Raw genomic sequence first — 14,394 nt, 5'->3', positions numbered from 1 at the left:
GTGAGCTGCCTGGTGTGGGGCACTTCAGCATAGGCTAGAGCGGTTGCAGTAGAGTTTCTACTTTGGGCTGCTGCACAGATGCGGAGCAGTATTTGCACTGCAGTGACCAGTGTACAACAAACAAAAGACCTCTGCAGCAGTTGCATGCCGTCAGCTCTCAGCTCCGGTGCACTGATGGAGAGGACGCCCACAGAGCTCGTCAGCAGGCCAGTGTGCCCTGGGCTGTGTTGGCGACAGCCATTGGATCTAGGGAACGGACCAGTCAGTAAAGTGGAGAGGAGCACAGCTAGGACTCCCAGAATGCCATGCTCCTTCACACTTTAGTTGGTTTAAATTTACAGTTGTAAATGGTTGCTTTATCTGAATGTTTGATTTAGTCTTGTCAAGTCTTTTGTTAGTTTAATTGGTATTTTAGAAGTGTTCTGCTAGTTGTTGTATGGACTGAAAACATCAGCTTCATACATTCATACATTGGCACATAATAATGAGTACAATAAACAAGACACCAACCGGCCTTCGACTTATAAAGATTACACTTCACAGTTAAACATAATTGACATGTCATTAAAGTGTGGAATCAAACATTTTCCCCTCTATGCTTTAGCCAAGGTTTTTTATTCTGATACATTTGATTGCTTGTTATGAAAGGCTGTTCCACACTGCATTTGGTGCTGCTTCTGAGTTCATCAGGCTTAACTTTTGCTTTTCTTCCCTGATTGATGGTCTATTTATACTATACACGATACAAGAAGGACTTGATATATATATATGGAAAGCTACCTGAAAATAATAGTTTGTTTGTTTTGCCACTGATGATTCACTGGTAAACATTTCAGGTTTATTTGTATAATAGGGACACCTATGATCAATGTGGTGGTTTTACTTATTGAATTATGCTGGCAGTAACCATTTAGACCACATGTACTAACAAAAACATGGCATGATATTTATCAATAAATAAGCCTAAAGATCTTTTTAAAGATCTTCCTTTGTGACTTGTAGTGTAATGTTTATTAACCCTTGCAAACATCTCCACTATTTTAATAAAGGACTCACATCTCACCTTGATGACATAAGAAATGGGTTTCCCTTGAAATCAAATGGTATTTTTCATGAACATTTTACATACAAGTTTGTAATGGCAGCCAGGAGTACCAAGAGGTCTACATTTTGGCCACCTATATTGTGAATTTTAAACTGAGCTTGTGGCTTATTAACATTTTATTTTGCCCAACTAAAGCTAAACAAACAGCCTGCTCTGAGGAGGGGGAAAAATGGGTCCTCTTAGAAACATCAAACTCAGGCCGCGTGTCTCATTGCACTGTTGCAGTGCTAAGGGAGGTGAGAGAGCAAAAGTATGTGGCTAATGACTTATGGTCTTAGCTGGGTATTTTTGCAGATTCACATCTACCAAGAATAAATCAACAAATTCTATATTAATAATTGCCTTTCTTGACAAGTAAAATTGCACAGGGAGGAATATTTTTGTGTAAATCCAAGAACAGGCCTACTGGTTTCATCAAAGGCTTATATTTGTATTTATCTGTGACTTTTTTGTATTTATCTGTGCCTCAGTGTGGGAGGCATAAAATATAACACCACCTCCATCTGAATGAGACTACAGCACAGGCAGAGCCAGGATAAGTATCGGGAGAAATAATACTTAAGATAAAGTATGCTCACCATCTTCTCTATCAGCAAAATCCAAGAGTGTCGATGAATGAAATTTGGCAGGCATTTATCCTTCCCCTCACCATTCCCCTGGCCCCCACCCACCTGCCAGCTACCTCTGCACGCAGCCTCTTGGTGGGCTGCCAGAGCCCAGACCTGTGCTCTATCCTCATGCAGTAGCGTTAGCAGCTAGGCTCCACTCAGCACCGCCTTCTGCACAGCAAGCCAATCATCAGATTAGCGCCCACTGCTAGCGACCACAGAGACCCCATTATAGTCTAAATCAGATTCACAGATCCATTCTTTCACATTATGCCATCCTCTGGAAGGCCCACACCACTGGTGCGAGAGCTGGCTTGCAGCCTCAGAGCTGGCTGCCTGTACAAACACAGCACCTTGGTGAAGACGATGCCATTTTGAATAGCACTTTGGTTGGAGATTAATGGCTAGTTTGGACTTTGGTGTTAAAGCCAAAATGCTGTCATAATCCATTTGACCTCTACCTGTACTACTGACGTACAGGTTATGAGGGGAAATCTATAGGATGTTTCTGGAAAATTCAGTGTTATAGCTGACTAGAAGAAAAGTGAATTAACAGTAATTAACAGTAAGACCCAATGATTACTGTTACTGGTACACAGGTAGAATAAAATTATTTCAAAATAAACTGTTACTTTAGAACCTACTCATATTTTGTTTGTTTTGTTATTATTCCCAAGTGAACAATGAATTTGAACCTGTGCAAATTGGTGGGGCAGTGGTAGCTCAGTGGTTAAGGTACTTGACTTGTAATTGGTTGCTGGTTCAAGCCCCACCACTGCCAAGTTGCCACTGTTGGACCCCTGAGCAAGGCCCTTAACCCTCAATTACTCAAGTTGTACTCAGTCATAATTGTAAGTTGGCTTTGGATAAAAGCATCAGCTAAATGCCATAAATGTAATGCACCTGAGTGTGAAAGTTTAAACACATTAATGAAAGATCTAGTGCACAGCAGTATCACCCATTTCAAAAGATAAAACCCACCAAAACCATGTTTTCAAGCATCAAATCAGATTACTCTTTTAGAGACTTCTGAGAGATTTGCAAAAAGGGTTATCTGCATGCAATTCTTCCACCCTCTTAATGGTTATTAAACAACCAACACAAATTCACAAACGACACAAATGACGGAACGTCTGCCGCTGCATACCCTTTGAAGTAGAGCCAATACTATGCTTGTAAGAGCACCTTAAGAAATCTGTTATGCTTGAGCTATTTACTTAAATCACCAAACTGTAACAAGACTATAATTAATTGTATGTGAGTGGCCATTTAACAACAACAACAAACACAATTTCCTAGGACTTTATGTATTGTTGTTTTCTTTTAGTTCAGCTAATGTGTTAAAGAGGAAACTTGACAGCTTCTCTCAAGCTGCCAGCACAGCAGCCAGGCAGACATATTCCCACCAGACTCTCTCTAGTCCAGCTGATCCTGCCCACCATCACACAGCCAACTTAACCTCTATTCAGACGAGGACAAAATCAACAGTTTGTCCTGCACAGATGGAACCATGTTGCAATGTCTGCATTCATAGGCCAGCAGTGAGAAAAGGTTTTTGCTGTAAAAATAAGATGCTGTAAAAATAAATTGAGTCATGTTTTAGTATTTGGTGAAGGATCACAAAAAAATATTTTTTTAACATTGTATTTTGAAAGTAAACAAGTACACCACTCTCTATCATAAAAATAGACTCTTTGGTGATCACTTGTTGCTCTTTTTTTTTTATTTTTTTTTTTTTTATTTTTTTTTTTTTATGTGCCCTCCTTGAGCTGCAACATTTGAACAGGCATTGCATCTAACCACAAGTTTGCCCTCTGGAAGCTCCAAGGGCCACAAAGGGAAAGAAATTTAATCAGCTCCCATCTGCCCAACTTATTACTTATCCAACAGAAAAAAAATGTGTCTGCAAAACCGCTGGACACTAACTCCATGTGCGCTAACTTTACTCATGACATGATGACTACTACTGACCAGTGTTCTCTTTCCAGACTCACACACCTTACTAAACTATGGGGTTATGTGACCCTAAATCCTCTCACACTTGCTCTCATTCTCACTTACAGACTCACACTAAATCAAAGCAATAATCCCCCCTTCCAATGCATGGGAATATTTGAATGCTCAAAGTATTCAAGGCACTCTGGCACATTGGAATGATTTACTGTATTCCATCTATTGAGCCTGACTAACTAATTGTTTGGATACCTTTGAGCCAAGACTGATAATGCAACAACCATCTATCCTCTTTTCACATGCTTTTGCAGATGTGCATATTTCTCCAGTATTAAGCTTTCTCTTGTTACTGAAAGAGCAACTCTCTGTCTACTCACTCAGCGTAATGACCAGAATGATGAAGTTGCTTTGTTCGGCTTATTGGTGGCGCCAATTTCCCATAAATCAGACATCCCATAAACCTTGTGTCTAGAGACACCCAAAAGGAAAGCAGGCTCATGCTTTCTCGGTGCATTCGAAGCTGAAAGGAGACACACACACACACACACACAACTCTACTTGGAAAATCGGCAGACATGAGAGTGATCCACTCTTATTCTTCCCAAATGCTACATACTGTATATGCTCTACATCCATAATTGGGAGGACAATGTAAAGGATGGTTAAGCAAATACATATAACTCTTGTTTCAGGAAAAAAAGAAACTCCAGTCAGGAGTCCACTCAAGCCAGTGTGAAAGCTCAGCTCTCTGGAGTTTCAGTCTTCTTTGAGAGCTAACCTCTCCTTTCAGAGGCATTTCCCAGGCTCTTCATTGAGCCTCTCTCTTTCACAGCAAAGATACTTAAGGATAGACGCAGAGAGCAGTACCACGAGGAGCAATGTTGAGAGCCACTGACCAGGGCAGGTACAGCATAGTGAGAGGCGTTGAGTGACAGCTCAAAGATAAAAAGCTGTTCAGGTGTGGCTGTGAGAAGGGGGATGCTTTCAAGATGCAGACAGAAAGGGCTGATGTGTATTATGTGTGAAACCAAATTCTTGCAGGGAAAAGTATTGTGTAGCTACTTGAATATGTCCCACTGGTTTGTGTTATTTCTTATGACCTGGGATTGGTAAGAGAAGAAGAAGGTACATACAAAAAAAGTACATTTGCAGGATTAAAACAATCCAATGATGTCATCTCTATAACCCAGTAAAACCAGGCAAATAAGGAACTAGACTACTAATGGGGCAAAATGGAGGGAGGATAACTAACAGCAAATGTAAATGTAAAAGCATGGGCACTCACATAGACTGTGACTAATCTAAAATACTACTAATATAGAGACAAACCAAGTTAAATAACGAAACACACACAAATTGACAATAATTTTATGTACCATAAAACATTAAACTTAACTATGTTAATTTCAGTCTGTAGGGAGGCACTATCCCTGCTATTCCTGTCTCACTCTCTCTCACAGCCAGTGGTGAACACCACAATATGCTTATGGTTGTTTTCTTTCCTACGCTAACATTAGCTCACACTAGGCTAACGTTTAAATAATTCAGCCAGCAAGTACATGTATGTTATAAATATTATAAGTTAATAACCTAGCTAGGTTACACCTAAACTACCACCAACACTCCAGTTAAAATGAAGTTAGCTAGCTAGAAAAAATAGTTAGATAATTAGTTTAGCTAAAAATGTTATACTATCAACTTTCAAATGACTTCACTTATCTGTACCAATTTCACTCAATAGGCCTATTAAATTAAAATCCTGACATGTGTGTACTGTACAGATGCACAGATGTCTTCTGGATTGTGAAGGATAAGGTCTGAGTGAATATACAGCATGTATTTTGTTAAACTGTTTGTTTGTGTAAAAGTACATTTCCAGAGTGCAAGCAGAAGAGCATGTTTATGGGCTGGTGTCTGTGTGCAAGAGCCCTCCTACTGATCAGACTCATGCTTTATTCAGGGTGTGCTCTGCAGGGGTGTCTCTCGCCAGTACACCCAGCTCATCAACACAGCCATCCAGCTGAAAGAGCACAGTGGGGAAGCAGGTTTCCTATGTCCCTCCGGCCCAGAGAAAAATAATGCTCAGTCGTAAAATACTACACCCTTATCAACACACACAACACACATCAGCCCACAGCAAGCTCAACACATTCACCTGAAAACTGTAATCTGTAATCCTTCACAACTCACTTATCACCCAGCAGATCCTGAAAAAAAACTCTTACTACACACCTACAAGCATGCTTGGCCACTCCCACTAGCCTGACCTACCACATGGCCACTCACAGTAGCCTGACAAACACACATGGCCTACACTTCAGCTTGACATAACAGGCTATCATACATTTGACAGTCAGTTTTAATTCAAAATCCACCACTCCTTGTACCATTATTGTAATGAAATCAGCTGACTGACTACTGGAGTTCTGTACCTTATGTACACTGTGTCAACGTTTACTAGCTTTACCAGTTTCCTGTGTGACAGTTTTGACCTGTTAGCTAAATATTTTGGACATAGACTTGTAAACACTATTTATTCAACCACGGGAATATATAACACTTTGCTTGCACAGCTGGTGACCTCTATCCTAAACTCCTTGTTTTAATTTTTCATTTCTGTCTGAGGGAGGGAGGGAGGGAGGGAGGGAGGGAGGGAGAGAGAGAGAGAGAGAGAGATAGATAGATTCAAAGTTGAAAAGCTACAAAGAGATAGAGAGATTCAAAGTTATTCATGCCCTCCAGCATAAACACTGAGGGATACTGAGTTATAGGCAAATATACTAAAAAAAACCCACAGAGTCCCAGAGTGTTCCTCATTTAGCCTGGTTTGAACAAAATAACAAAGTCAGTGATTACGAATGACAAATCAAGTATTGTTGCATTTGTATGGTCCTTCTTACAACAATATTTATTAATATTTAACAATATTTATTATTCTTAAATTAATATTTATATTTGTTAAATCCTCACGCCCAGCTCCAAGCTGCAGTACCTACAAATGAATCATACACAATTCATGTTCAAACTCCAACAGCATTTCACTACAGCAAGAGTAATAAAAAGGCCTTGGAAATCTACATGTGAACACCTCACCATACTCATCAAGCAACAAACAGAGTCTCAAAAGTGTGGAAAACATTAACACTAGAAATCCAGTACTTTATAAGCACAGCAAAGCTTTAACTAACTGAATCTTTTGCCTTAAAATGAACAGGAGTAACTAGAATTTGAACATGTTTCAATACACCTTCCTTTTGTTTTGCTTTCCACTCCACACCACAACAAGCATCTTTAGCAAGCAAAACGGATCCACCTGAAGCTCACGTATGTGATCATATCAAGTGCCCCGTTCTTTTCTAGCAGTACACTTTGCATCTTTTTTTTCAGGCAACCAGTAGTAATCATTATTTAATAGTGTCTTTTAAAGGAAGGACTGACATAAATTTGTTTTAGATTTTGGTGGTATTTATTAAAACAGATAAAAATAGCAAGTTGAGCAAAAGATGGCCACATGTGCAAAATGGCATTCCACTGAGAAGCAAAAGAAAATGGCTCTTATGAGTACAAACTCTGACTCATAGAGGACAGTGTACAATTTTATGCAAGGTAGTAAGTGCATGAGCTTCGTACCCGCTTCCGGAGGTTGCAGGTGAGGATGAGGTTGCGGGAGAAGGAGTTTGCGAATGCCGTGTAGAATTCCAGAACCTTGAGCAGGGCCTCTCTCCGGATCACATGAAGGTCACAGTAGGTCAGTGCTCTCACATTGGCACATGCATGAGCAAGCGTGGTCTCCTTCCAGAACACGTCACCAAACACATCACCCTTACCTGGAAAAAATAAGGGGTTGTTGAATAACTGTTGCTTTATAAATGCGAACATGGTGTTGATTTTCCCCCTCTATCATGTAGTTATGCATTGCCGCATTTCACATTTACAATTTACCACACAGATAAAGGATTCTGTAAACAATCTAAAAGTTAGTAACTTACTGACTATGTTTGGTAAGGTCCTTAATCTGGTTTCCTCCAGCAAGCACTGTTGACTTTTGACAAGGGGCACTATTAGGAGCCCAGCAGGTTCAGAGTTGTGGGTTCCATTAAACGTCTTAGGGATAATCACCACACAGTGCTCCCGTCTTATTTCATTTCATAATCATTAAAGCAAGGGAGCATCTGATCTCAGACCCCATCAGAGCAATGAGACTAAATTCTTCTCTGCAGCATCCAATAAGACCTAATGTGATGTCAGTCAACAAGAAATACGGGTGCCAGTGCAAGGCACATCATATTCTTGTGGCAAGGAGGACATCACTATTACTCAATTTCTTTGAGAGATCAGACAGTAATGCCCATTCTAATGTTACTGTTTGATCTAACACTGTTTCACACTAATCTGTAGAAGATGTGTGCACGCTCATTCACACTCATACATTTTCCACTGTACTGAAGATTTGTTTTGTTTGTACTCTTTTGAGTCTGGATGATTCGCTCCAGCTCTAAGCTACAAGATTTTATGGCCTTAATAAGGCTCAGTTTCTTGCTAACAAATAACACATAACAAAAACAATTATACAAAATTAGTTGCTTTGCATGAGGAAAGACAGGGAAAAAATCAATTCATTCACCCCAGTGAAATTCATCAGCTTGGACTTCTGGGTTGGAAAATATGCCCTCAGTTTTACTCTGCTGTGCACTGGGCACTCCAAACGATCCTATCACAGCCATGATTTTAAAAATGACACGCAAATGCAGCAGCATTAAAGCAGATCCATTAAAACAGAATAATTATGCCGGGAGGACCAGGACACAAACTCTATACATAATTCAGTAAGAGCTGAATTTAGGTTTTTGCTTGGTGGACGTAATGCAAGGAAGGAGGGGCTTGCTGTCAAAGACCTCATCATTCAATACTGGCTGATAGATGGCAATCTAAAAGCAATTTTCCCCATCTCCCTAACCTTAACAACAGCCTCCCTAACATGATTTTCCTCTGCTGTTAAAACTAAATTAACTTGTACTCTGAGCTAGGAGCAAAAAAAAAAGAAAACAACAACAACTTTTGTGATCAATTTACAATTACATAAATATTCTGATTCACACACAAACTGCAGCCACACAGTCACTGAACCCTGGGCAAGTCATATCCTTTCAGTCTCCCAGGTGCAAGGGCAATCCGGCTCACCAAGAATGGCAATGACCTCGTCATCCTGGATGACCTCCAGCGATCCAGACACTACGAAGCAGAGCGTGTCCACGCTCTCACCAGCGTGGAAGATGAGGTCTCCGGGCGCACAGTGCGTGGTCTGGAACTCCACTGCCAGAGAGCGCAGGCAGCCGTCGCTGGCCAGCCTGAAGGCAGGGTGCTCATTAAACACCTGCCGGTTCAGGTGCACGCAGATGTCAGCCCGCATGTCTTTGGGACAGATGGACAGCACCTGGGCAAAGAGAGAGGGCGAGAGAGCCATTGCACAGTGCTGACACGTCGTGTGCTTTGTTTGATGCACGTGATTATAGATGGATGAGGCTGTTCATCAACACTGCATAACTGCCAGAGCACAGCACTGGCTATATACAGTCAAGCTGACTCAATACAATCTTAAGGCTGCTATAACAACCTAGAAAGAGACAATTCAGCAATTGCTAGCCTGTAATATACGCCAGTCAGGAAAGTGCAGAGTAATGTGGTGTAGAGGGTGTCACTGTGAATGGAATTTATGTAAAGAACAAGCACTGCACTGGAAGGCAGGATATGTTGCTCCTCTTGGCGTACTTCATTATTTCATTATTCCTAAGGAGGAAAAAAAGGGGAACACGAACTTGCTGAGCTGCTGTTGGTATTTGGAAATGTCAGTTTCTCAGCACACATTAATATTTCATTTCAGTGCTGTCTAGAGTCATAATTAAATTAACTGAGCCCTGAAGGACTAGTATGCACAAAAAAAAAGAAAAATTGAAAAAGAAAATTGTTGCAAAACCACAAAATATTAGCATTAGTAGCTAAATGAAAATGGTTGGCCTAGAACAAATGATGTGCTTTAACACAAATGAACTTCATGATTACATGTGTGAATGGTACTAAACTAGTAGCTAAATAAGGTTGCTTAATCAAATGTCAAAGCACAATCATTATACTATACTGCCCCTTGATGCCAAAAGAAAAGCAAATACATGTCATGAGTTGTACTTCACATAGCACATATTAGGAATGCATTTGCAGTGACTCACAATATTGATCCACTGCACCATAGTTAGGTCTCTGCAGACCTGTGCCACTTTAAGCTGTTTGATTTTAACCCATTCTTGGGGCCCATTTTAAGTCCAGTAAATTTCCCCTTTAATTCCTTCCAGCAATTTTCCCCCAATCATGATCCATTGCCCATACCTCTTTGCTTCATTTGAGATTGAGCTTCTAAAGTACTTCATGTTGGCACTTATGGAAAAAGCAGTGGAAATAGAGAGGGAGTCTCACTAAAGAGCTGAATGGCTTTACCAGTGTTGCTCCTGTTTGCCCCTGGAGATATCACAATCTCATGATCTTGTCCCCTGCGGAATTTACCTCCTGAATCACTCTGGCTCTGAGACAGAGATGCCCATGATGAGCTCAGTCAGCTAAACCAGGAAAGAACATCTGAAATGAAACTTAGCATGGCACTACATTTTCATCAATGTCATCGACAAAAAGCCTAGCTCCAGTTCACCAGCTTGTGTGACAGGTGATGGTTCTATGGTGTTAAGAGCTGATGGGACATGACTGTCAGTGACTCAGTAAAATGGCATAACAGTCATAATCACCAGGCGTTAGTGGCTACTTCGCTTTCCATTACATTTTCCATCTGCATTGAGGACATTTTGACATTTTTCAGCTATGGGTCTAGCTATAATGCAACCATTTTTAACTATCTATTATATCTCATGACTCTTGTGAGAATCTGCAATAAAATCAAGGGATCTTCCCTAAAAACCCACTCCATTTAAGTGTCTTACAGCCAAATAAAAAGACTGACAGATGCATAATTACTCATGTGAATTAATTCAAATTATATTACCACATTTATCGCATTTAATTGCATTTGTGTGGCGCTGTGGAAACACCTCGAGAATGTGTGGGATAATTGAAAATTGCATGAGTGTGTATGAACTGTGTGTGTGTGTGTGTGTGTGTGTGTGTGTAGCTGTGTCTGAAAGGGCTGTGGCATGAATGTTACATTATTAAGTGGCAAGTAAAAAAGTGGAATAAGGTACAGGCTTTTTTCATATGCTAATGGTTCCATTAGAGGATGGGGATCGGACAGACATGTAAGCATCTCAATGGAAAATTGATTAGATATCATCTTCTTCACTTCACCAGAACTTAATTAAAATACTGCAGTGCCCACTTTCTCCTTCTTGACTGATGAGCCTTCACTGCAGGTGAATTTCGCACGACCCAGGTATGCCCCAACACAATGACTTTAATTAATTTAATATCAATGACTATAATTAATTGCATTAATAAATTAATTACTATTAATTAATTGAGCCCTTGCAACAAAAACAATGACATTTCTTTTGTAAAAATCACTTAAACTTGATATATAAATATCAATATCAATATTTTAAAACACTCATGCTCAAAAACATGAACTGCCATGCCATGAACTGGAGATATACAATCTACAAAATAAAAAACAATAATGTACAGCATTATTGTAAATATTATTTTTAAATGCCTACACAAATAAATGACAGTAAATCTAAAAAAAATATTTTATAATGTAAAAGCTTGAACAATTTTTTTAAAATAGCTGATGCATGGGTTCAGCACTGCTTAAAATACATATTCACCAGTTCTAGAACTCAAGTTGCTCTCCAGGTAGATAATAAGTAAACATAGTATTTTATGTTATAGCCAAGACACTGGAGTTATAGTATGCAGGGTGGACCCTGATGTTGGGGGGGAAAGGCAGAAGGAGGCAGCGCAACTTGTTTGTTGGCAGTTGTAATTCAAGCCGCATACACAGCTACAATAGAAAGTTATCAGAGATATTAGGCCCATATTTAATCCCCAGATAAAAAGCTAAAATACTTTTTTCCTAATGCCAAATGTGACTTGTCAAATTTTAGATAATTTTTAAGGTGAATTTTGTGTTGGACACTGCTCATTCAAACGTCCTGGTTGCTGCAGAGTTCTCTGTCCAGCCATCTCTGTTCTTGGAAAGAAAAGCTGAAGCTTTGGGACTGATCACGAAAAGTCTGGCCTTAATCCATCAGCTATTCAACAAATGTGTTTCTGCAAATTACCACTCTCTGATTCTTTTCATCTAAATATGGCTATGAATATACCCAGAGCTTCTGCACTCAGGCCCGTAATTAAAATCCTACTCGTTACACACTTCACATGAGAGAAAAGACAGGATGTAAACATATAATTAGCAGATCTAAATCATACTTTTAACATAAAAATGAGTCTCTAAATGGATGCTGAGAAGACTAGGAAGGGGTACAAGCATAAATATCAAAAGCAAGAGACAGCGGCTTCCTCACCTTCTCTGTGTCAATACCTTTGGTCATCGCCCATGTGGACACGATGTAGTCCATCACTCTCTCACTCAGGCCTTTGGGCACCTGGTATAGCTTCAGAAAGTCACGCACGTTGTTCAGCATCTCGTGGTAGCGGTTGGTGTTGGTATACATCTGCTGGAAGATGGTGGTCACATTTCCAAAGATAGTGGCATACAGGAGAGCTGCAAGAAACCAATGAAAAGGAAGGTATCTCAAGATCCATGCAGGGAGCCCTTGAACACGAATGGAAGGCCTGACTGAGGTGAAAGGTTGTGGAAATATCCACTGGGAGATCAGGGATCTGCTACAATAGAGGAAGTCTATGCTGCCTTTAGCTTTCTCTGTGTAGTTTCACCGCAGTGGATCAGCTCTTATTTCATTCCCTAAGCATCCTAAACGCCTCTCAGGCCAGTGATGGTGACGTGGCAGAGGGAAAGCTGCACCATAGCTAGCGCTCAACAGCAACCATAAACACCCATATCATTCCTGTACTGAGATTCACCAGTTACGCCATTATCGACTCCAGTGTCAAGATATCACAAATCGCATCCGGTATAATCACTTATTATTGTAGCAGACCTGTGCATCAAGCGAATTCTTATTCTGATTTTAGTCCTAGACGTGCTATGTGACGTTTGGACAGTACATTTCTGTACATTCTTAACAACAGAATTGGCCCCATTAGGAGAGAAGCACCCATGACACACACCTCTCTGCCCCACTGGAAGATATTGGAAGGTATGTTTATGTAGCCGAGAAAAGCGCTTAGCCTTGTCCAGTAATAGCAGTGAGGCCCTGAGCCATGCTTCACACTTTAAAATGAGACGCACAATTAGAGCAGTGTATTGGCCTTTGGCCCCCAAGAATAGTGCTACTGCCATGCAACAGACACTAAAAACTAAATAATTAGAATAAAAACTGGTTGAAGTCACAAACAAGTCTGTGAACCTAGTGCTCAAATAACCAGACTATGCAGTTAATGAGGTAGAGTAATTGTAGGTCTTATTGATTTTCATCAAACAATGTGTGCAAAATGGCCAATACAAAGAAAAGACTTTTAGAAAACTTAAAATGCTGCCTGCTAGCAAACAGCAACAATGTCTCCCAATTTCTAATGTAGCGCAAGATGTTTCCATGGGAACAAATCAAGACTGAAATAGTTCTAGAGAGATCTGTTGTTATGTGTTACCAGTATGTTTACTCAGGGAATCTGAAAAGGGTTTATGCCCAGTGAACATAGTTCTAAACCCAAACAAGCTACCCAGAGAAGGCTAGCTGTAAACACAGAGCAGGAGGAAGAGACACAGTGAGGCCAGATACCACAGAAAGAGAACAAGCAAAACTGTTTAAAGACAGACTGCCTCCTCTAATGTCAAGATTCTCATTGCTCAGAGCCTAAATTAGACTACTAAAGACCAGTATAGGTCTTCACTGTTATTGCCCAAAAGACTATAGCTCTGGAACTCCGACCATGGTCCCCTGAAAGTGCTGTAATTAACTGAGCTTATGCCAGACTAGCCAGGTATCGATAATATGGTCAGGCAGGCTTCCAGAATGGTGTGCAGCAAATGCACCAGTCAGCAGGGGGATTTTCTTCTGTCCTACAACTCAGCATCAGTTCAGCAGGAGTTTAATAAACATAGTCATTTATGTTTACTGTCCATGGAAACTGTAATGTCTAATTCAGCGGGTATGGGGGCTGAGTAATAGTAATAGCATTTGCTTTTATGCGTCATGTAATTTCTAGGTAAGACTCAACTATTTAGCAATGATGCAGATCTATTGTAAACCAATAATTCACCCATTTGTGTGAACTGCTTCTATTGTTTTATTAGTTTAGGGAATTTGGAGAAGGCATTAAAGAGCCATCAACAGAAACATAATTTAAAAGACATCCCTATAAGTGTGAATGCACTCAGTAAATACACACAAACATCAAAATGTGAACACATTCATAAATGTCCCTTCGCCAAGATACACACATGCTTGCAAGGACGTGTACATCTTCCTCACACAAATGGACAAACGCTGGCAGTCAAAAAGCTAGGCATGCATATGTGCACACACACACACACACACACACACACACACACACACACACACACACACACATTCTCGCACAAAAGCAACAGTGTGGCAAAGTAGATGAGGCTTCCATAAATCATGGCAAACATCACCGCACATGCAT

The 14,394-nt window shown here is 40.3% G+C and overlaps 1 protein-coding gene across 5 annotated transcripts in view; it reads right to left on the bottom strand.

Moving 5' to 3' along the window:
- Positions 1 to 14,394, bottom strand: part of kcnh5a (potassium voltage-gated channel, subfamily H (eag-related), member 5a) — a 63,838-nt gene that overhangs the window by 10,453 nt on the left and 38,991 nt on the right. For all 5 annotated transcript variants that reach the window (XM_027002962.3, XM_081717676.1, XM_081717673.1 and 2 more), the window contains 3 exons: positions 12,189 to 12,388; positions 8,848 to 9,100; positions 7,297 to 7,493 (listed from right to left, as the gene is read on the bottom strand). In XM_027002962.3, coding sequence (XP_026858763.2) covers positions 7,297 to 7,493; positions 8,848 to 9,100; positions 12,189 to 12,388 — 650 coding nt within the window. The remainder of the gene's footprint in view (positions 1 to 7,296; positions 7,494 to 8,847; positions 9,101 to 12,188; positions 12,389 to 14,394) is intronic.

Source organism: Electrophorus electricus, chromosome 7 (genome assembly GCF_041902795.1).
Source record: "Electrophorus electricus isolate QZ-2024a chromosome 7, ASM4190279v1, whole genome shotgun sequence".
Taxonomy (NCBI): Eukaryota; Metazoa; Chordata; class Actinopteri; order Gymnotiformes; family Gymnotidae; genus Electrophorus; species Electrophorus electricus.
This window is presented reverse-complemented; position numbering and strand designations above follow the sequence as displayed.